This window comes from Xyrauchen texanus, chromosome 46 (assembly GCF_025860055.1).
Source record: "Xyrauchen texanus isolate HMW12.3.18 chromosome 46, RBS_HiC_50CHRs, whole genome shotgun sequence".
Classification (NCBI taxonomy): domain Eukaryota; kingdom Metazoa; phylum Chordata; class Actinopteri; order Cypriniformes; family Catostomidae; genus Xyrauchen; species Xyrauchen texanus.
The window spans coordinates 7,740,224-7,765,458 of NC_068321.1; the positions used below are offsets into that span (position 1 = coordinate 7,740,224).

The 25,235-nt window shown below is 41.1% G+C and overlaps 1 protein-coding gene across 1 annotated transcript; it reads right to left on the reverse strand.

Annotated features, from left to right (window-relative positions):
• Positions 1-23,550: 23,550 nt before the first annotated feature.
• LOC127638451 (pleckstrin homology-like domain family A member 2) lies at positions 23,551-24,720 on the reverse strand. Its single transcript, XM_052119986.1, has 2 exons — positions 24,139-24,720; positions 23,551-23,869 (listed from the first exon to the last, which is right to left on the reverse strand). Exon 1 carries the CDS (start codon positions 24,675-24,677, stop codon positions 24,162-24,164), a length of 516 nt encoding a protein of 171 aa, XP_051975946.1. The 5' UTR covers positions 24,678-24,720; the 3' UTR covers positions 23,551-23,869; positions 24,139-24,161.
• Positions 24,721-25,235: the final 515 nt, after the last annotated feature.

Consider the following 25,235-nt stretch of genomic DNA (forward strand, 5'->3'; position numbering starts at 1 on the left):
GTAGGGTTAATAAAATATGCATTCCTGTTGACTGTATTACATAATTTACAGCTAAAAACACATCTTGATTTTGGTCTGAGACATTTCACCCTGAAACTGGAGCTCACACTTGCCCATACATTTAACAACATTTCCAGCTTCGGGCCACTGGGGGCAGTGATTCGAATTACAGTACGCACAGACAGGAGTAGTAATAGAATTGGTTGAATTTGCAATGTGATTAGTTTGTTCCAATGTTTTTCCAGTATTTTCTAGCTTTTAGCCCACCTGATGATCACTTACTTGGTCACTGTGTATTGTTTATTGTATTAATGGACATCCTGAATTACCTCAGTTCAAGCAATGGCTTGCATAATGCCCTTTGTTTGGGTGCATGAAGCTATGTGTTGACATTGGTTAACAAGATCAGAGGGGAGTACGCTAGTCACAACAGCACCCAGGCCTGCAGGCTCCATATCTGATAGTGGGCGTACACAATGAATCTTTGTGCTTGGATATATGCGGGGGCTGACGGAAACGCCATGAAAACGCAAGGCCTAATTAGGTCACATGTATGCTGGACCCTGCACAAAAGAATTCCTTCCTCCTACAGCTGTGTAATGTGCTTTTTGGGACAAGTATACATGAACATAACTGTTTCTGTCAGAGGATAATGCTTCTATCCGATGAAGAAGCTCAGTGGGTTCCTTCTTTTATGTAGAAGCAAAACCCTACATTATTGACAGCAGATTTGGAGTTGGTGTTCCGTTAGTAAAAGGCTTCCCTTTGTAAGTCAAGACACTCTGAGGAATAGTGGTTCTCTTGGGGTTTTACTGTTACACCTTTCATTCCTAACAGTTTCTGGATGATCCGGGAATGTCTCCAGTGTAGAGTCCTGCAAAGAGCTTTTGTTCAATTCAATTACCAGTGCATTACAGTATGTTAGGAAATCTTTGGAATGACTCCATAAGGTGGTCTGTGTTGTCTCCTTCGTAATTGCTATGCATGCAGACTTTATGTACACAGGGTCCCATTCAATGTTAGTGAATGGATCTTCTCAGGACAGTCAGTAAGAGAAGTGTAATGTAGTGCTGTATAATTGTGGTGAAAGCTTATATAATGGCAAAGGGGAAAGGGGATCTTGTCAAGATGGTGAAGCTTGTTCTGAGAAAAGTCTTTGGAAATTCACATGTTGTGTTTATATGAAGACTCTATCCCAGCCCTAACCCTGGTAGCAGCAAATGCAAATCTCACAAGTTTCATAGACTTCTAGATTCACAAGGAAAGGATGGTGTGGCATAGTGTCTAACACTCAAGTCCGGTAACCAAAATTACCATTAATATGGCATAAACAATTGTGTGAAGGGTGGAACCTTTTAATGTGTCCACCTAAAATCATTACACTGAGTGACGCACACTTCACAGACAGACACAGCGCCAGAGCCCTTCCACCATGATGGGCCTACAAGCTTAGCATAAAATAGAAAAATATGGCAGTCCCATTGACATTCTCTGGGCTGTACTGTCATAATACTTTCATATGTTAGAAGTGTTATCTCAGTAAATAAAAAAAACTCTGAGAGCACTTCTCTGTCAGTGATAAAGTGATGGAGAAAGGAGCTCATAGCACTGTATGTTGAACAAAACAAGCCCAGATGGGACTTTTAAGGCACATTTTAATTACCACAGAAGCAATTCAAGTCTTAACTATCACCAAAATGCAGAATGAGAAGTTTTTGTCTGGAAGCGCTTTTCATGGTGAGTTCAAAGCGGTGCAGACGGCCTGATGCGAATCATGAACGCAGCTTCACGATTGCTGTAACAAAGCAGATAGCTACAGTTTACTGGCTGATTAATATTGTTGAGGATGAGAGTTTAATAGATTTAATGTCCATTGCAATGAATATGCAACCTATGGGGAAACTAGTTCTTTCAATTAGTCAACCTCCCACTTAAATTTTGAAACGTTTAATGTTACTCGAATTGGTGCTATTTTAGTTCAAATCTTGTGTAAGGCTTTGTTTGAAAAAAAATTATAAAACATTATATTGTTACATATTATGTTCTTTTCTTTGCTAAGATGGAAGTAAATGCATTTTGATAAGAAAACAAGTATATATAGTGTCAAATTTCAGCACTTTTCAAATCTGCGATTAACTACAAAAGAATATGCGATTAATTAAAAATGAACTAGACTTCAGGTCTCATTGTTGTTGAAAATAACAAAGTCAATGTGTCAAAGTGAACGCTCCTTTAAAGTGTAGATATGTTATTTATGTTGCATTACCCTTGCAAAAGGGAAAAACAAATCAACTGACATTTAAGAGAACTGAGAGGAAGGTGAAAGAGGGTAGGCCACTAATGGTAGACGAGGTGTGTAGGGCAGACGAGCTGTTGACTACTTTGGGTTTTTCTTGCGGATGTTTTCCTAGTAATTACCACTCCAGAGCTTCCCTCGAGCCTTCTCAGATTACAGAGCACAGGGAGGTATGAAACAGGCATGTCTTGACATGTTCACTAGGTCAGAGCAAGGAATGAGTGCATACATGCACTCACAGCTGCTTACTCAGCTCCATTATGAATCACAATTTCAGACACATTCATTATCTTTTCAGTATGTCTACTCAAGCAGTAGAAAGCAGAACACATTTATTGTGTAATTTTAACCACAGGGTTCAACCAGCAATATTTTTGTACATTTTGATTAATGGTGCATCAAGCAAGCATCAATTTCACAATGGCTCATACTTAGATTTAGTAAAGTGAACAAAACATTAAATATTAAACTTTGGTGCGAACTCGACCTGCACCGTTTGTGCAACAGACATGAATGATACCTCAAACCATGTGCTTGTTAAAGGGATAGTTCACCCAAACATTTACTCACCCTCATGCCATCCCAGTTGTGTGTGACTTTCTTTCTTCAGCAGAAAAAATAAATAAAAATAATAATAATAATATATATATATATATATATATATATATATATATATATATATATATATATAAGATATAAAGATTTCTTAGCTCAGTAGGTCCTTAAAATGCAAGTGGATGGTGATTAAACCTCCAAAAAGAACAAAGTCAGCATAAATTTGGAGTCATCCAAATGACCAGTGGTTAAATGAAAGTCTTCTAAAGCGAAAAGATTGCTTTTGGTGCCAAAAAGATCAATATTTAAGTACATTTTAACTATAAATCATTGCTTCCGGACAGCAGCAGTAGGCTATGCACATTCACAAGAGGGCGACGTTCACGCGGTCTCACGTGTAATGTAATCGCGTTGGCATGTTACGGACATTATCTCATATTTTTCTCTCTGTTGAGACATCCAGGATGAGCACACAGATGCCCCTTTAAGTAAACAAACAGATACAAATACGGATCTAAACCAAAACCAACTAAGCTTCTGTACAGCATTCCTCCTACTCCGTTGTAAGCAGCGCTGCTCTTCTGCATCTGTTCTCGCATGAACATGCTAATACGATTATGTCACACATATGTACTGCTGCTGACCGGAAGTGGTGATTAATAGTTAAAAAGTACTTAAATATTGATATTTTTGCAGCAAAAACAATTGGTTCGCTTTAGGAGACATTCATTTAACCAGCATTATAGCAGTGTGACAAAGAAGGAAGACAAAGCTGGATTCTTCAAACATAGGATGGGAACTTTTAATTGGCAATTTCCCTGGTTTACAGCTTCACAATAACTCAGTGACTTCACACTAACTTATCGGCTTCCCACAATCACATCAGATTAATTCTCTTGACCTAGTAACTCTGTCTCTGCCCGTCTGCTGGTGGCATGGGTGCTTTTATGCCGCTCTCCCCATGCTCACTAGAGACAGGTGTTAGGTATAATTTAGCTTTAGGTGTAAGTGCCCTTACCGCTTTCTCTCTCTCTGGACGGGTGTTGTGTTCTCTCAAGTGGGGTTACTAATGCATTGAGTTAGTGTTCAGTGATGCTTAGAGTTTGATTGTGCTGAATCATTCGGTTATGCCTGATGAATCAATGTGTTGATTTACTTGGGTCTGGACAGACAGCTGTGATGAAGTAAAAGTGAAGATAAGTTGATGCTACTCCCTGTGTCAGTGTGATCATTATTAAACATAACATTTGGCGACGAGGATGGCTGATATCGCACTACCACTGCCTGCTCCTTTCCTCGTGCTGCCTGGTGAGCCTCCGATTCCCTGGATTCGCTGGTTACAGTCCTTCGAGACTTTCATCTTGGCAGTGGGGCTGACTGATGTGAGCACAGCCCGCAAAAAGGCGCTGTTACTGCATTGCTTGGGAGCCGAGGGTCAGCGTGTGCTGGGAACGCTTGAGTCAGGCGCCACAAGCGATTATGACGCAGATGTGGAACTACTGACCGCACACTTTGCGCCCCCACAGAGCGCGCTCTTGCTCCGTTTTCTGTTCCGCCAAAGACAACAGCTGCCCGGTGAGCCAGTGCAACAGTATGTAGCCAACTTGCGTGGATTGGCCAGCACATGCAAGTTCGGTGCGTTGCAGGACGAAATGATTCACGACCAGTTAATTGAACATACCAACAACGCAAATGTACGTGAAACTCTGCTATTAGAACCGGACGATTTATCACTGTCCCGAGCAATCATGATTGCATTACAAATAGAGAGTGCGGCTGCATGTGCGTCGGCACTGACTAAACAGCAAACAATCACGGACTACCCAGCCCCCTCCCCCATGCCTACATCAATATTACAGCCTAGTCAGACCGACATATTGCCAGCAGTTATGCAACTGAGACGCCCGCAGCGGTCTCGGCCATGCCCACAAACACTAGCGTCACGGTCCTGTGATAACTGTGGATCCTCATCTCATCCGTCTAGAGCGCAGAACTGCCCAGCCCGTGGTCAAACGTGTCGCAACTGTGGCAAACGCAACCATTTTGCTTCAGTCTGCCGCTCTGCTCCAGCTGAGTCACCCACTATCATTCACAATGTCTACTCTGGGCCAGTCTCATTTAAAGCATGCTCAGTGCACCTAAATGATGTATGTATCCCACTGCTGTTGGACACTGGTGCCAGTGTGTCCCTCTTGAACATGCACACATACAGTTGTTTTTTCAGTGCACTGCTACTTTCGCCACCTTCTGCTTCACTCTGTGGCTATGGCGACTCAAAGATTGACCTAGTGGGTTCCCTGCAAGTGACTGTTATGTATGGCAACAAATTGGTACCCGGCTTTACCTTCCATGTTGCCCGTCGCGGGGCCAATCTGATGGGTCTGGATTTGCTCTCGGCTCTGGGATTCTCCCTGGTGGACACAAAGGGAGCTGCGATCCTGACAGTCTCCATGCCTTGGCAGCAAAAATGGCCGCCCCTGTTTGAAGGCTTGGGGTGCCTTACTGCTTTTGCCCACCAACCTCTCCTGAACCCTGCCATTAAACCAGTCATTCAACCGCTTCGCCGCATTCCTCTGGCTTCCCGTGATGGTGTCTCAGCTGAAATTAAGCAGCTGCTGGACGCTGGCATTATCGAACCAGTGGATGCATCGCCCTGGGTCTCAAACCTGGTGGTAGCTCAGAAGAAATCAGGGGCCCTACGAGTGTGTGTCGACCTACGACCAGTGAATAAGGCAGTGGTTCCCACTGCCTACCTCTGAAGAGCTCACTGCTCAGTTCCATGGCTCAACCGTGTTCTCTAAACTGGATCTCAGACAGGGCTACCTACAAGTGCCTCTCCACCCGAGCAGCAGAAACCTCACAGCCTTTGTGACCCATGCAGGTGTGTTTCGTACATGCCGTTTGGACTTAGCTCCGCCCCCAGCTGCTTTCAAAAAATCATGGTGTCTGTATTGGCTCGTATACCGGGGGTGGCCATTTACCTGGATGATGTGGTTATCCATGGGCCTTCTCCGGTGAGTCATGATGAACGCCTCAGCAGAGTTTTTGCAGCCCTAGCTGAACACAAACTCAATGCCGAAAAATGTGTTTTCTCTGCACCGACCATTGAGTATGTGGGTTTCCGACTGTCGGCGGATGGCATCACACCACTTCAGTCAAATGTAGACGCTATACTAGCAATTCCCGAACCCAGCTCGGCTGCACAGGTCGCCTCCTTCTTGGGCATGACGGGTTACTATCTGAAGTTCCTCCCACATTATTCTGCTTCCACTGCCCCACTACGGCGTCTGCTGCGTAAGGATGAGCCTTGGATATGGTCACGGGCATGCTCTGAGGCGGTGCAGGCGCTCAAGGTGCAGCTCACCACAGCTCCAGTGTTGGCTCATTTCGATATCTCTAGCCCCACCTTGGTGACCTGCGATGCGTCGGCTACAGCCATAGGAGCAGTGCTGTCACAGATTCAGCGGGGCATGGAGAAGCCCATCACCTTTGCGTCGCGGGCCCTCAATCAGACGGAGCAGCGGTACTCGGTGGGGGAGCGTGAAGCATTAGCCTGCATCTGGGCCTGCGAGAGGTGGCACTTGTATCTCTATGGCCCCGCTTTCACCCTGAGGACTGATCACCAGGCCCTGACTGCACTGCTTTCTACATCAGGGACAGGCCACAGACCACTGCGGCTACATCGTTGGTCCGACCGTCTTCGCCAGTATAACTTTGACCTGAAGTTCACCCCTGGCAGAGACAATGTTGTGGCTGATCTACTGTCCCGCGCTACTCCACCCCACCCTGCCATACACACACACACCGACACGGACCAAGGGGAACGAGACATTGTTCAGATGTTACACACACCCCTCCAGGCCGTCGTATCGTTACAAGAACTGAAGGCCGCATCCGAACAGGACCCGATTCTTTCTCAACTCCGTGTCTATATTCTGAACGGCTGGCCTCATGAGATATCGGAGGGGCTTGCAGCATTTTCCAGAATAAAGCAGGAGTTGTCCTGCTGGAATGACACTCGTGTGGCACGCGGCCTCTGCACAGTCATCCCCAGCACCCTAAGTGCACGTGTCTTGGCAATGGCTCACAAGGGCCACCTTGGTATTGTGAAGCTGAAACAGCGCTGCAGAGACCGGGTTTGGTGGCCAGGGATAGATAAAGACATTGAGGCCCTGGTGAAAGACTGTGCCACCTGTCTCTTGAGCGGGAAGACGGGTCACCAGGCCCCCCCACCCTTATATCCTCTTTCTTGGCCATCACAGCCTTGGGATCACCTGCAGCTGGACATATGTGGTGAGATACAGGGAGTTCATCATCACCAACGCTTCCTAGTGGTTGTCTATGACCTGCACTCGAAATGGCCCGAGCTCATTACCACCGGATCTGTGACCTCTCTGGTCATAATCAACTTTCTGGACTCTCTGTTCTCCCGCTGGGGCCTCCCAAATACTATCACTACGGACAATGGCCCGCAGCTGATCTCGGCTGAGTTCATCACATACCTCAAAAACAAGGGTATTCGCCACATCCGCACGGCATACTATCATCCCCAAGCTAACGGTGGCATTGAACGCTTTCACCAGTCGCTGAAAAACAGCCTCAGAGCACACCTGTTCCAGGGATGGACCTTCGAACAGGCTATCCGACACACACTGCTGCACTACAGGGCCACCCAACACTCTACAACGGGGGTTTCTCCAGCTTTCCTCATGCTGGGCCGTGAGCTCCACCTTCCCCTCGACAGGCTCAGTCCAGCAATGCCTCAGGGCCCACTACCAAAGGTCAGGGCCTCAGTCGAACGCCAGCAGAGGCGGATGAAGCAGAAATTCGATCTCTCAGCTCACGCAAAGGTCCCGGATATACAGGCCGCAGATTGGGTCAGGGTTCGCAGGCCCCACAGAGACCACAAACTCGCTTCGTATTGGTCTTCGCCTCTCAAAGTTAGTCATCAGCTGGGCCCAGCCACCTTCTTGCTCAGTGATGGCACGCGGTGGCATGCAAGCCGTCTCCGCAAAGTACCGGCCCCGGCACATACAACAGGTGTCACATCTCAAGCCACTCCCGCAGCTTGGCAGGACAATCCGGCGATTCAGCCGAGACCTCAGATAGCTCCTGCACAGGCCCCAGACATCCCTGTCAACCTGCCAGCTGAGATGTGTGCTTGTCCATCACAGACTGCCCAGCCTCATCCTTGTCTTTCACCGCGGCCTGTTCACACTCGTTTTCGGCCAGGGCACCTACAGGACTTTGTGTCAACATTTCATGTTTGAAAACCTGTAGGAGGGGGGGAAATGTTGTGTTCTCTCAAGTGGGGTTACTAATGCATTGAATTAGTGTTCAGTGATGCTTAGAGTTTGATTGTGCTGAATCATTCGGTTATGCCTGATGAATCGATGAGTTGATTTACTTGGGTCTGGACAGACAGTTGTGATGAAGTAAAAGTGAAGATAAGTTGATGCTACTCCCTGTGTCAGTGTGATCATTATTAAACATAACAACGGGCACTTGACCACGCCCCCGCTGCCACAAACATTTATGCTGACTGTCTGTTCTTTTTAGAGCTTCAAATGTTTGATCACCATCCACTTGCCTTTTAAGGACCTACTGAGCTAAGATAGTTTTCTATTTTTCTTCAAATATGTTCTGATGAAGAAAGAAAGTCATACACACCTGAGATGGCATGAGAGAATGAGAGAATGTTCATTTTTGGGTGAACTATCCCTTTAAGGTTAGGTGCGCTATTACTTTACTAAGTGACTGGACTTGCATTTTTTGCATGGAAGACAACAAATGGGCAGAAAAATCCCACAGACTTACATTGAAGAAGGAACCTGAGTATATCTAGATATATCTATTTTGACTTGGGCTAGTAAGCAACCACACAGAACACCAGCAACTAACCAAAACACCATAGCAGCATAACAACATACTAAATCAAATCAGAACTACTAAGCAAACACATAGCAACACCCTGGCAAACACCCACAATACCTTAGCATAATGGCAGGGACTTTTACACAGGCCAGTATTTATCAGTTTATATGGTTTTACAGCTGTGATGCCTTGCTGCTCTTTCCCAAAATCTTGACTTGAGAGTCATTTACCAAAAAAGGTTGCACTTTAGTCTGTGCTATCCAGAAATATTTTATTTCTGGATAGCACAGATTAAAATATTTTATCCAGAAATATTTTATTTCTGGATAGCACAGATTAAAATATTTTATTTCTGGATAGTCTCTAGTAACTTTGATAAATGATTTATGGTTAAAAACATTTCTTATCAAGCAGAGCTGTATTAATCATGTAACATTACCCATGTGACAGAAAGGAAATGAGTCATTAGCAGCTGAGAGTTTGAACTCTGTTTGCAGGTGTGGCGGTGCTCTTGTATTTATAGCATGTGTCTTTCAGGCAGTTTGGTAATGTTTTTTTTAACAAGGATCTAAGTGGCATAGCATAGCACACATGCTAACACAAACATCTCTAAACAGGACCCATTTCTTCTAAACACTAACTCCATGCAGTGAGTTGGATTCCAATCTGTCAGCTGCCCATATTTCAAAGGACCACAAGATGAGATACAGCAGTCATGATAAACTGAGCCATTTGTGCTCCTCGGCCATGACGTCCGGTCTGTCTGCTTCCGACAATGAACTGCGATCTGTCTCTGAGGAAATATTGAGTCTTCTTTAGCAGGGTGGGTCATGACTGTGGCTAAATTGTGCTTGTTGGGTCTTGTTGCAGAACACACACCCTCGAACTCTCTTGTTGCAATGCCTGCAAGGAAAAATACACACTTGTGCTAATATACGCAGTCATGCTAGCACACCCAGGACAGTACAATGGATCATTGTTGTGAGCTACTTGAAACAGATAATACGCATTAATTACATTTGGACAAATTCATTATATGAATGAAAAAGTTTGTGAGGCCTTTAAAATTCTGTAATTTTTTTAATAAATAAAAAGTATTTAAGGATCATTTTAAGGACCCAAATTTATCATAAAATTAGAACACGTGACTCTTGCGGAATATTCCAAGTCTTCTATAAGCATACAATAGGAATGGTGAGAAACAAACTGAAATGTAAGTAATCTTTCAGTGAAAATCTTGATTGTTCACAGTAGCTTGCATATTCACGTGAGAACATGCATTGTTTAATGCTAAAAACAATGCAAGTTCTCTTGTAAACACAACCAAACAGCACTACAGTTTAACAAACAACACAATATTTTACAATGCTTTAAAAGGTTCAAAGACAAGAACATTAAGGCAGGATTTTCAATATTCAAGTTTTTCGTTGAAGCTAGAAAAATCTAAGATAGCCGCAAACTTGCTGCAACTCTTTATTTGCACATACAAATGAGCTTTTAATCTGCCACAAATGTTTGCCAGAAGTTTTCAGCTCTTTGGAGACAGCTTCTTGTGGTGAACCTCCGGCAAACAGTGGACAATTTGCCGCAAGTTTGCCGCAAAGCTAATTTGCATGTGAAAATTATCATTGCAGAATTTGTGGCAAGTTTGTGGCAAATTCCATAAGGTTTATTATTAGATTATTACAATACTATATGATTTTCTATAAAGCTGCTTTGAACGAAGTTTATTGTGAAAATGAAAGTGGTTCAATGATTTCCACAGATGGATAACTTATGGTTGTGTCTCATTCCATTTCCTAGTTCCCAATAAAATGGGAAGTGGGAATTGAGATCAACTGTATATATTGTGAACACAATTGCAGTGCATCTTCGTTGTAGCTATTAAAGACTGCAATGCCATTATGAAATATGTGCTCGTCCTCTATTTTTTATTGACTCAAAAAACCTAAGAAGACATGAAAACAGTTCTCATGTGAATATAGTAAGCAGCTGATGCTCACTGGTTTTTACGGTGCATGCAGGGTATTTATAGGGAGCAAACCTTTCAGTTCACTGGAACGATTTTGACTATGGTTGAGCCTTAGAAATGTACTTCTGAATAAAGGAAGGGAATCAAGAAACACCTAAGTTGAATCTCTAAGTTCTGAGTTTTGAAAATGCAATAATGTCAGTCAGGTGTCCCAATCAATTCAGGTTTGACCTGCCCTGTCATATTAAATAATTAAATCATGCTATTTAATTTCCTGCTTTTCGCAACAGATGTTTATTCAGGTGCATAATATAAAAGAGATATCAAAAGGACATCAGAAGAAGGTGTGGAAGACTTGAAAGGGTTTCTTAACACTTGATGCTTCATAAGTTGACAGTAAGTATGATTTGGAAATGGATGAAATTCAATACTGTTTCTAATCTGGTTGGCATTCTACAAAGATCAGTGCAAGGACATGCCATAGAGTCTTCAAACAAGTGATGTTGAAATAACCCTAGGGGGACATCTTTGCAAGCATCACTTTGACTTGATAATGTTTATATTTCTAGAATCTACCACAAGAAAAACACTAGCCAAAAGTGGTTTTCATTAAAGGTTACTAAAGTTTACAACTAATGCTATTATTTTAACTAGTGCTATAGCATTGCTGCATCGAAATTTGTCTATCTGGCCCTGCAATAGGTCCTCTGTCCTTTTTTCCACCAACTCAGACTTTTTTTCAATTGTTGTGATCTAAATTTTGGGAATGTTGTCGAGAAAAAGAATGACTGTTTTCCTCCATCAGTGAGAATGAAGTAGTAAAACTTCTATTTTCCAATCCTACTTTCACTCTTTCATCTTGCTTCAATCCCATTTCCTCTTCCTTTTCATTTCTTGTCTTCTGTTTTGTCCTCCGCTTGCAGTTGTCGTGATGGACAGCTGCACTGGGCACAGTAAACAAGACCCAGCTGCATCAAGCACAGCTGTGGGGGGTGTAGTATGTTCATACATGTATGTGCCGGGGGTGGGGATTGCGGACTGAGTTTGTATGAGCATGTAACATAATCTTCCACTTTTTCCAAGACTTGAGACATGAGCGGATGGCAACAGAGAGGTGTTAGAAAGCCAAGACTGACCCTGACATTGCCTGGCCTGTTGAAGCTGATTCCAAACCACCTCCTGGAGCATATTCGAGCTTCTTCTGGCTCATTAACACTGTCTATTAAATGAGGTTGAGGATTTGACTTGATCGGCTTGAGTCAACGTGCCACCAAGTAGATGTCCACCCAAGAATCATGCATGCCATGTGGTGAAATAATTAACATATGCTCCAGATGGAGCAGATGCATCAACTGACATTGGTTGTCAACATATCTGAAGATGGCAGTGTGCCTTGATATTATTCTTACACGAAAAATAAACCTCAAAGAATCTTTCAAGATCTAAATGTTTCTTGTTGACTGTGGAGTGATGTAGCTTAGTGCTTAAAGGAAGGTCCAGGCAAGAAGTTTCCAGACCGAGCCTGGTGGGCGATCGGTACCCAAGGGGACACCACACGCCCCCATCCCACCATTTGGTGACTTGTACCCAAGTGGGAACCACACATGTGCTCATGTCCCAATCCCATTCTCCCTAATAATATAGTAAATGTGTCAACAGCAACCCCAAGAGTTTTGTTCTTTTTAATGTGCCAATATTATTTTCGGACTTATAAACATAATCCTGTTGAGTCCATCCTCAAGTGCTTTTCAATGAGCTTTCATTCCTTTCATTGCACCTTCCAAATGTATTTTATTGATTTGGATTATGTGTTGGATTCGATTTAATCAGGGGGTATATGAACTTTAAAATTGAAGATTTTCCAAGCTTTACAAGTATACTATTGTGTCTAGGGAGGATACCTTTTCTATTTCCCATGAAAACAATACCAAATAACAGTCTGCTCTTGAAAACTCACCCAAAGGAGGAATTTTATTGTGCGCATAACACTTTTTAGCATTTGAAAGATTTTAACAATAGAACAGCACCAAACATCCCATTACAGACACGTTAGGGAGTTTTAAATATGGAAAAGTGATATCTATACTTGTATGATCTTATACTTCCGTGTGAACTGTGGTATAGCTATTTAGATAATACCTATCCGTTTACAGTCAGAGAAACAATCCAGGATCACTTCTGCCATGTCAATTCAACAGCAGTCCCAGACCTCCATTCATATTGGATTCATCGAGCCAATGAATAGAGATATATAGACAGGCCATTGTATCAAGTATACAAAAGAGCACTTCCTCTGCGGCTGGACCCCTAATGTGCAAATTCCTCCTACGCTTTCACTGTAATAGCCCAGCCGAGCCCAAGTTAAACAGTGGCAACATAAATCATGGATTTATAAGAAAAGGAACAGCTGCTCCTAGCACAGGTGCACGGAATTCCCATCCACACAACAGGACAAAGTGTCGGAAGAGGAAATGAGGTAGTGGCTTTCTATCTGATTGTGTGGGTACGTCCACACCTGTGTGTGTGCGAAATAGATCATTAGAGCCCAGATAAATAATGAATTAACAGTCAAGCATTACTATAACTGAACAATCATCTGAACAATGATTTGACCCCTAAGTATCAGACTTAACATTTTCGCATGGCCAACAATAAATACGTGAAAAATCCCATATACTTACTTTGAAGGAGGGACCCGAGCCACATTTAGAGACCAAAATATGACAGATACTTGAGATACTCTTTTTTAGCAACCACATATAAACATGCTAAAAACCACACAGAACTCCTTAACAATGTACTGGCAACCGCCCACAACACTAGCTAGCTTCATAGTGACGACTTCTGCTTTTGTTTTCATTCATTGTGCTTCCCCAGCATGATCACACTGGAAATCGACATGTTGTTTCTGAATGTTCTTGTTACCAGAAATTGGCCCATTCTGTCAAATTAGTGACAAGTGCCATCCTCCAACAGCCATTTTTGCACCAGTTCAAGTGTGATCTCCTTTCCCTCTAGCAATACAGATATCACAATGCATGAGCAGCATCAGAGGTGTAGGTTCTGGCCCCATTGAAATCAGGAAGTAATAGCATTCTCATGAACAATTGTGAGCGCAATTTGGAGGTTGCATTTTCACTCCAAATGTATATTTTTACTCCACTGACAGTTAGGTTTAGGATTGGGGTTTAGGTTAGAGTGTAGAGTTAATGACATCTGCATTCCTGTTGACTGTATTACATCATAAAGAACTAAACATACTTGCTTTTTGCGCCACTCTGTTGACATTTCACCTGGAAACTGGAGCTCAGACAGTGCCCTGATGTTCAAAAACACTTCCTGCATCAGCCACTGGGGGCAGTGCTTCAAATTTCGGTAAGCACAGTGTTTAGCTCAAGAAAAGTCAACCTACTGTTTCCGAATTCACTGTGAGATCAATCTGAACACAGACTGATTTCAGCTAAGGAACTTCGACCTATTGTTGCTGAATGCACAGTGCTGTTAGTCAGGTTATATGAACTTAGCTAGACTTACAAGAAATTAGTTAGGGGTATTCCATGATTGGGTCAGGTAACTTCCACAGACATCCCCAATCATATCCTGGGTATTAACTTAATTCACAGAAAGTGGGATTCCAACACTAGTAAGTAATGAGAAGTCAAACATATTGAAAAAACTTTGTGCCAGGGACTTTCCACCTGGAGCTCTAATGTATTTCTCACAAAACTTGAGCAAGGCTGTGAAAGTGCTAAAGTATGTAATCTTACCATAGAGAGTTGGCCCTCTGGCCCCTAAAGATTTGTTTTACTTACTCTTGCTCTTATTCTATCTCTGTGGCTTGTATAAACAGCTGCAGAATTTGATACATTTATGCTGTAGTTTCTAACAGATGGAAAAATTCCCACATTTTCAGACACAGATTATAATGGCCCCAATAAATATTTGGACACTTAGGGCACACTTCAAATGTATGAATGTTTTTGCAGTTAATAACTAGAACTTTTCTCAGAACAAACTTGTTTTCTCTGAGCCATTTCTCACTTGCTTTAACCAGCAGATCCTACAGTGATCCTACAAGTTCACACAGGAGTTCTAGCAGAGTTACCACAGGTGTAGTTCATCACTATGTATGTTCCAATAACATTTGACAAACAATCTTAATGTTGAAAATGATATCTAAAACATATTTTTGTGAAATGTTTTGCTCTAAAAGCGTGCTAGTGCCATCTTTCTTGAAAATAAATGCCATTTGCATTGATTTTTTGTTTCAGAATGTACTGCATAGAGTTTGTGTTTACTGCAAATGTCCAAACAAAAAACAGTTGAAATGTCCGCCTCAAACATGGAGAAGCTTATATATCCACATTGCTTTGGTGCTTATGCTCAAAACAAACAATTTTGTAATATCCATATCTGCTTAACATTTTCTTTTACTGTGACGATTATTATTCTTATTTGAGTTTACTGGATTCTCTACCCATGATATGTTTTACAAATGGAACTATGCATAAATGTATTTTTTCCCTTGACTACATAATATGTGTTTAAGAGCCAGCAATGTATTAAAAGCACTTTATTAGGAACATCTGTACACCTACTTATACGTGCGGTTATCCACTCAGCCAAACGTGTGGCACCTTCAGTTAATGTTCACATCAACCATCAGAATGGGGAAAAGTGTGATCTCAGTGATTTGGACCGTGGCATGATTGTTGGTGCCAGATGGGCTGGATTGAGTATTTCTGTAACTGCTGATCTTTTCACACACAACTGTCTCTAGAGTTTACTCAGTATGGTGCATAAAACAAAAAACATCCAGTGAGCAGCAGTTCTGCGGACGGAGACACATTGTTAATGAGAGAGGTCAATGAAGATTGGCCAGACTGGTTCAAGCTGACAGAAAGGCTATAGGGGCGCATTAACACAGGGGCTTATACGGGCTGAAGCCCAAGAGCCTACAACTTCCATGGCCCCAGAAGTACCTTAAAGCGCCACTGGCTATGGTAACTCGGATAACCACTCTGTACAATTGTAGTGAGCAGAATAGCATCTCAGGATGCACAACACATCGAACCTTGAGGCGGAAGGACTAAAACAGCAGCAGACCACATCGGGAAAATGATTATTAAGACCATAGTGTTCCTAATAAAGAGCTCAGTGAGTGTATAATGTACATAATGCATACTATAATGTTTCGATGGACTATAATTATTTCATATAGATGCATTGGTATTTGATATAATATATTTAATGGGAAATCTGCTTTTTGTGTTTAATTAATTGTGTATGCTCCCTTTAATTAATTACGATATATTACTTGATATGTATGCATACTATATGCAAATATGTATTATCTTGATATGCCAGTATAGTATGTATAAAAGTACAACACATGTCTATGACAATTATTTTTGAACATGTGTTTACTTTAGTGTGTATCAACTAGAAAGGTTATAGTAAACGCTTTACTCTGATCTATAAATGAAATTATGTGGACAATGATTACGATGTAAATCGGAAACTTATTGTTCCTGCACTTTTTTGTCCTCTTAATAAATATCCTGGAAGATTGTTTCTATGGACATTGTGTGTGAGCTTTTTCTTTGTTCCTGCAAGTGTCCAGATATTTTTATGTGCTATTTTATTTTATATATACAGGGTCAAATATTGCTATCAAATAGTGTGTGTTGTGCACGCAATGGCTTTGTTCAGACTGTAACAAAAATCATTTTTAGACATATCCTACCAGGTTTAATACAAGTTAAGCTTAATCAACAGCATTTTTGGCATAATGTTGATTACAACAAAAATGTATTTCAACTTGTAGCCACAAGACAAACAATATGTGTGTTTACTAGATTTTAATGTAATAAAATCTCTAGACTTTTCTGTTTAAAGTTATATCCAATTTTACAACTGGTTGGTTGCCATGACGTCATAACATCGTAAACCCTGTAATCCCGGTAAACGATTTAAACAATTTTACAGCTCAAAAAATAGGCCTACGAAAGTTTTAACAGAATAATTAATGTCAGTGCTTTTATAAAATGATAAGCTTCCCCATTCTCTCCCATTGTAAGTGCCTCATGCTTTTTTAGAGAAATTGATGGACGAGTCAAAATTTGTTATGTTCCCTGTTGTCTTTTGTTTTTGTACTGTCATCGTGAAGTTTAGTTTAATTCCTGTTTTGGTTTTGTAGTCTTTTTGTAGTTTCTTTTAGTCTGTCATGTTCACTGTTGTCTTGTGTTCTATGTTTCTCTATTCACTTTCTTGTCTTGGTTCCTTGTCTGCTCCGTGTTTTCCTTTTCACCCGCCACCGTTCACGCTCCATGTCACGTTTTCTTTGTTGTCCGCCCCGTGTTTCACTGTCCTTGTCTAAAACTACATTTCCCACAATTCCCGGCCTCCCTCACTGCCTGCACTCATCATTGTTTCCACCTGTGTCTCGTTCTGTCTCCACTTTGTCTGTGTATTTAAACCCTGGTTCTTTGTTGAGTCTCTGTCGATTGTCGTTCGTTTCTTGTATGTTTCCTAGCCTGGTCCGTGTTCCCTACCCGAGTTCTTAGTTTTGTTTGTGTTTTGTTTCATCGTGTTTAATCTGTTTCATTGTGTTCAAGTTTCCAGTTTTTCCCATCGTGGACTTTCCTTTGTGTTTACCTTTTATTTCTTATGTGTTAAAGTCATTAAAAACCGCATTTGGATCCGCACCTCTCGTCTGTCTTGTCCTGTTTCCTCACCCTGCATAACAAAATTATACATTCATATTCAGAATTTTGGAAGTGCATTTCAATCTCAATGGCCAGATCAGAAATCAAAAATCAAATTTTTTTTTGTCATTCAAGACACGACATGTACAATAGATGACGTTATACATAGTGTACATAGCAATATTGTCTATAGCTGTGTTGTTTCTACATATTGTGAATATAATAAATAGTGAATAATAAATCAATAGTTATTTTGACACAGTAAAATACATATTTGAATATGTAAAATACAGTTATGACTCATTTACAGTATGTTGTCTAATCATGCGGCGCCTCTTAAGTTCAGCCACAAAATCAACATGAGCGGAGGCAAAATCTAGTTTTGCGTCCTCTCTTTCCACAATTACATCTACTCTTAGTTGTTGTAGACCACAGGAAAGTCTTTTGGCATTGTGTTGAAACCTACAATGTAGATGAAGTGAACATTGACAACACCTTTTTGAACAAATGGATCAGATTTCATCCCAAAATTAAAGTGTGAACAATCATCCTAAAGATCGGATTTGAAAAACGAATTGGAATTGTGTGTGGAATTGTGAACAAAGCCAATGTGTGCTGCGTACACAGGAAGTAGTCTGAATAATCTGCAATCTGTGCTATCTGCAGAATGTGTTTTATGGCCAATAAATAAAAGATTAAAATTCAAATCAAGTTGTTAATTGCCTGAGTGGTAAAACTGAACTTAGAAGCACACAATAATCATTAACACAAAACTTGTGGTTATATCCATTTTTTTATGTGATCACATAGGAAGGAACTTGTCAAGTCTTTGACAAACCAAATGTAATTCTCCGAATGCTTTCAGATGCCTATAGCCAAATATTCCGGTTATTTATATTCATACACACAGACATGTAGACCCATAAATAACTGGAGAGGTGTTTCAAAAAGGGTCATGAGGCATTAGAACTAAAAGACTTTCAATAACTATGTACACACAAACTTTTCATCATGTCTACAATAGATGACAGACTCCATTTTCCATTTGTTCAACCATCACATTTGAATGTCACATCAAGAGTCACATTCTTTCACCAGGTCTCTGATTGGCTCTTTTTTTTACTTTGTGCTGTCACAAGACAAGAATGTGAGGTATGACTCAGGTGTGGGCGAACCTGACTGTGTGGGCAGATTCCAAACTTACACTTTAACCGTAAATGTATTAAAAGACACACAAATAATCATTGATGAAAGGAAGCATAAACCGCTTTGCATAGCATCAGCGTAAATCATCACTACAGGAAACTGACTATCGTGGTACATCAATGCGTTTACTCCAATAGCAATGTAAGACTGGATTGGTTTGGTCAATTGCTAGTTGTTTCATAACCAGAAAAAGTGAAGAGTATTTGACTTTACTGATGTCACACAGGTGGTTCATGAGCATTTGAACATTTCAAGAAAATCAGATCCACTTGATTAGTTCTGCTTAGCTAAATAAAGAAACATTTTTAAATGAAACGTGAGATGTACTTAAACTTAGATTCCATTGCTTTTATGACTGATATTCTGAGGATGCTGCGGGACAGGATTTTGTTAGGGATATAGAAGGACTGTCATTTTAAATGCGTTGGATTACACAATTACATTTCTTTGACATTGAACTATCACAAGGCAAAGATGATTAATAAGGGCATGTACAATTGTGACTCCCAGGATCAAACAAGTGCCCTAGTGGGTGAGGTTTATCTTTCAGATAAGAGACATTTCCGTTCTGAACCCAACCCTAAGTATATACACTCTCCAATTACACCTACATAAATGACTATGAAGCTTGAAGTTCTCAAACTAAATTTGTGAAAGTCAGGAACAGAAAGTAAACACTCGATTCCATTGTGTCTCTGTTTATATTGTCTGCGGTTCACATGTTAGTGTAATGGCATTCTGAAATATGTGTTCCTTCCTTTACTAAACGTTTTTCAGACGTTGGATGAAGATTAAGAAATTATATAAAGTTTAATAGTGTGCTTACATTTTTTTTTTAATAGAAGTTCACTAGTCTCATCTGTTATCAATGAATACATATTTTTATAATAGAAGCATACAATGTACAGTATATTTCAAAGAAGATGATGTTCAAGTGTGTAAAGCAGTTCAAAGGAAAGGAGGAGGTGAGAACCGGCTTGACAATATAAATAATAGTTTAATGATAAACTGAACAAAAAACACACAAACATAAACACAGAGAGCAGCTGCCTGTAATTCTCTCTCTCTCGAACCGCCGTCACCGGCCACCTTTATCCCTCGCGTGCCCCCATCAGGCTGATTGGGGACCAGGCGTGCGTTGTTCCAGCCCGGATCACCCTCCTCCACTCTACACTCCTCCCGGCATTGACTCAGGCCGGGGAGCCCACGGCATGACGCTGTGCCACGTCTGCTGGCGCCTTGCTCGACCTGGGAGGAGGCAGGAGTGTAAAAACAACATCAAAACTAAACAGGCGAGGGATAAAGGCCAACACGGAGTGACAGAGAGAGAGAAAGGAGAGAGAGGAAAAAAAACCTCACTCACAGGTTCTCTGATGCGCCATCACGTGGTCTCCGATCACTCCTCCACCCTCTCAGGCAGACGGCAGCCGCTCCTCCCCGGGTGAAACGGAGTCAGACCATCCCCCAGCGGACAGAACGGCCCTCCACGTTCTCCGTGACCCATGGGGACTCTCCTCCGCCCCTGGCAGCGTCCCTACTGCTCCAGGCGGTCGGGGAGGACATGGACGCCGGTCCTCTCGACCCCTTCACGTTTCTAGGGGATGGCAGGGCACTCCTCCACCCCTGGCAGCGGCTCCTTCACTCCAGGCGATCAGGGAGTCCAGTCCCCACTCGCCTCACAGACAGCGGCCGTTCTCCGCATCTGGGTGGTCGGGCTACTCAGTCCCCTGGCGGATGGCAGCGGCACTCTCCTGGGTGGACGGCAGTGTCGAAGACTCCACGACGTCATCCCCCCTCCTTTCCGGGTTTTGGCACCAAATGTAAGGGGGTTAAGGGAAAGGAGGAGGCGAGAACCAGCTTGACAATATAAATGATAGTTAAATGAAGAAATAAATGAAAACCACACAAACATAAATACACAGAGCAGCTGCCTGTAACTCTCTCTCTCGAACCATTGTCTCCGTCCGCCTTTATCCATCAGGCTGATTGGGGACCGAGTGTGCATTGTTCCAGCCCTGCCCAACCCTCCTCCGCTCTACAAAGTGTAATTTAAATTTAGAAATATTCTTGGTTTAAGCTTTTCACATTTCAATAAATACACATTTTCTAAATCGAACGGTAGAAGTGAAGTGCACTCCAATTCAATCACTGTTAACAATAGCCAAGATTTGTTTGCCTGTATATGAAAATTATGCCATGCATATATAGAAGTGTGTCCCATTTAAGGACACAGTTAATGCACAAAATAATATAAGTCCATGTTTCTATTCCTCTAATTTATTAGAGTCCATTTACACTACCAGATATTTATGAATGTGCTCCCTTTATTTAGATAGCTGGTGCTTGAGGGAATGGACTATATAATAGGACGTAGACGCTGAAATAAATTGAGAAGAACCACCGACATAAATTGCACTTGACCCAGCCTATTAGCGCCTTGCACATGCAATTTCACCAAACCCACTTGCGCCTAGACTGAGCGCATACTTGCAGAAAATAAAAAAATGTAATGGCCATGCTCATTGACTTTGCGCGTATGATTTATGGAATAGTGCTGCGCTTAACACTAGCACTCTTAAAATAGGGCCCTTAGTTGGCAAATTCATTTGCATAGACAATAATTATATGAAATCATCTTGAAATCGTTGCTACTATGTCAAAACTCTATTTTTTCCGATGCTGTATAAACTGTACAGTACATACTCAAAAAATATGTTAGCCTCTTTTTAAGATTTTTACATTTCAGGGTCATACAATTTAAAGAAAAGCAACCAATCAAATTCCATCAAATTGAAAATAAAACTTAAAATATTTTGTTTTTTATTTTATTAAACATAATAAAATTTAATATGATGGAACTTTGCTATGAAAGGAAATACATAAGTCTTAAAAATATGTATTTACTTTTTTAAGAGAGAGATTGTATATGGGGCTACTGCAGGGGCGGACTGGTCATTGGGAGCACAGGGCATTTTGGGCTGGCCCGCTGCTGTGCAAGTGCTGGCAAGTGGTTGAAGTTTCAGAGGGGCACAAGGAGAATCTAGGGGGCAATGAATTAGGCATTTATATCAAAAGCTTTTTAAGATTACGAGAAACATAAATTCAGTCACATCAGTCCAAACGTTTAACTGGTACTGTAGATATATAATTTGTAAGAATATATCTCATTCTCCATGATACATCAGTAATCCTGTTTTCACCATTATTTTCCATAAATAGCTCAAAACAATAAACCTCAAAAAGAGATAAGGCACTGTAAATAGCTATGAAATATGCTGGTTATAAATGTCACTACATTTATGGAGACATCCTCAAATCCGGATACATCCAGATCTCCAGGGCCCTTTAGAGAATACAAACTGAAACTGAGCCACCGAGTCTGTCATGATACCATAGCTGAGGGGGTAAATTAGTGAGACATATTTCTTGACTGGAAGGGTATTGGTACTGCTCCTTAGATCACCGTGTCACTTTGATCTGCATTGTAGCTGGATACAATTTCAAAGGTCATTTGTAAAGCTGTGCATTACCAGAGAGAGGTTTAGTTTTCTAGCTTCTACTAAATCAATATAATGCACTTTGCTTTAACTTACAAGGCAATTGACCACATATGTACTCCAAACAACATTTCTTAAGCCCCTATAATTATAATTTGAGTCATTTAAGGCAATGTTTCACTTTTTCTTTTCTATTTTTAGCACAAAACGATGTAAAATAATTTTAGCTATTGCCAATTTGATGACATTTTGAAACTGTTTAGTGGTGTTAAACATGGAATTTTAATGATGTTGTAACAGATGAAAAAAGCTTGATTGTAGGCATTTGCCTTCCTGTAATCATCTGTCATCAGGTGATAAGGTGGCGGCGTTTATTGTACTTAGGGTGGATCACAAATTGAATTATCTCCTTTTCGCCTACGCCTGTTCACAAGGGCAAAACTGTAGATTACAGTCTCAATAAAACCAATCAAAGGACCCGAAGGAAAAAAAAATATGTTCTCGTCTTATCATTGAATACATTATACACTCACTGAGCACTTTATTAGGAACACTATGGTATGGTCTTCATGGTCTTCTACTGTTGTAGCCCATCCACCTCAAGGTTTGACGTGTTGTGCATTCTGAGATGCTATTCTTCTCACTACAATTGTACAGAGTGGTTATCCGAGTTACAGTAGCCTTTCTGTCAGCTCGAACCAGCTTTCTGTCAGCTCGCGGCAGTTCTGCAGACAGAAACGCCTCGTTGACCTCTCTCACCAACAAGGTGTTTCTGTCCGCATAACTGCCGCTCACTGGATGTTTTTTGTTTGACACTGTTGTGTGTGAAAATCCAAGGAGATAGCAGTTACAGAAATACTCAAACCAGCCAATCTGGCATCAACAATCATGCCACAGTCCAAACCACTGAGATCACATTTTTCCCCATACTGATGGTAGATGTGAACATTAACTGAAGCTCCTGACCTGTATCTGCATGATTTTATGCATTGCATTGCCGTCACACAACTGGCTGATTAGATAATCACATGAATAAGTAGGTGTACAGGTGTTCCTAATAAAGTATCAATGAATGAAGATTGAAATGTTGCAGTATAACAAACTTCTTTAAGCATGCTTCAGGAAGTGGGTGTGGCATTCTCATAATACAAGTGTATTGCAATGTCATATAACAGGTCTATTGAGCTATTTATCTAACAAACAATGACAACACATATTTGAATGAAGGAGTCACTTCCACAAGAGGGGACTTTCCACTCCCTTAAGTAACGTCTGGCTTTCCTTCAGGCTATACAGTATATCCTAAATGTATAGCCATTATGATTGTATGACCACTCCAAATGTAATTTTGCACTAGTGCTGTTTTTCAAACTACTTACAAAGTACTTTATGAAGACATTGTCAAATATTTCAAATGAAGACATCCAGTCAAAAAACTGAGCTTTGTGAAAATTTATTTAAATAAATACATATTGAAATAACTTAATACAACATTGGTATTTGCAGCATTCCTTTGGAAAAAATAAATAGAACATTTACATGTAGTACATATCCAACACCTCATTGAACATCATCGAGGCAGTTAAGAAAGTTCAAGAATTCAGTCTTATTGGGATTGGCTAGTTGAAATCATTTCAGGTTTCCAAAGACCTTCATGGACCAGCTCAAGGATTGTCCTTTTTCCGAGCACATGGGCTCCTTTCAGACATGCCGACATTGTCTTCGCTTTGGTCCAAGCATCAGGATTCACTCCTGTATATCTCTAAGCAAGTCAAACAAAAAAACTGAATAAGTGATTTGGGTTTTTCTACAATATACCACCATAAGTTAACATTATTCATCAGTATGTAGCCTCTATGCCATTGATAGCATGTTTTTAAATCATATATTTGTCAAACAGTAGGTGATCATGTCTAACAAGAAGCTAGTTAATTATGTCAGACAAAACATATGTTAATCATAACCATAGCACATAGGTTATGTTAGTTTAGTGTAGATGTAGCCTATATAACGTTTTAAGGAATATCTTACCATATATGGCTTGGATCAACATCTTATGGTGCTCTAGCCTGGCATCTTTCTTGCTGTCCCAGAGACGTGTTCTCTGTTTCTTGTCGCGTTTTAAAGTCCTGAATGGCTTTTCTGTTCTGAAAGTCAATCAGAGCCATTGTGATCACGGCATTCCAGCAGTTCTCCTCGCCCGAGCAGCGAAAGTCAATCTCCTTATTGTCTGTCGTTACAATCGTGAAGTAGACGAACTTGCCGGTGCGTTCGACACAATCGACCTTCTTAATAGACTGCAGCTTGAGCTCTTTGCTCTTGGTCTTCTTCTGGTTGTCGGTGTAGATGTTCAAGCTGTCCGTGGTGAGAACGCAGGTCTTTCTCTTCCAGAACTGGAGAAGATTTTCGCTCCTTTTCTCCAGCTCTCCCTCTTTCAGGATTTGGGAGATCTCAGACCCCGTCATGTTTTGGGCTACAGTGGGTTTATGTGTGATAAGACAAGAATACGAATGTCCGAGAGCTTCGTACAATCTCTTCTGAAGTCTCCGACCGAGACCGCGCTTCTTCATGCGTGCGTACAAATCCTGACCGAATTGAACGGAGCTGTAGCGAGAGCAGAGTTTATGAAAACACCGGTCGCCCGGCCTACTTTACGTCATAATGAATCAACTGTTACTTGAGTAATCAATGGAAGGCGAGTAGGCGGATTTTGGCACTGGGATCAGTGGAAGATGAAGAGCACAAGTTTTGGAGGGGGAAACTGTATGCCTCTGACATGCCAGAACACAGTTGGGATTCGCATAGCCTACAACGTTTTCTGTCAGATTTGATGTTTCAAATGTAATGACTTGATGAATACCACATTTTAATCATAATTTTTTAATTTAATATAATATAGCCTATTACAATATAATATAATATAATATAATATAATATAATATAATATAATATTCCAGTTATGTTTCACATATTCTTACAAACCTGTGTGTATACACATTTATTCATATGTGTGCCTATTTATGAATTCCTTTAAAAAGATTAATCATATATTAATCCTCAGTAATATCCTAGACTAATTTGGAAACGTAATAATTTTTTTTTTAAGTGACTGAATGACCTGATTTCTA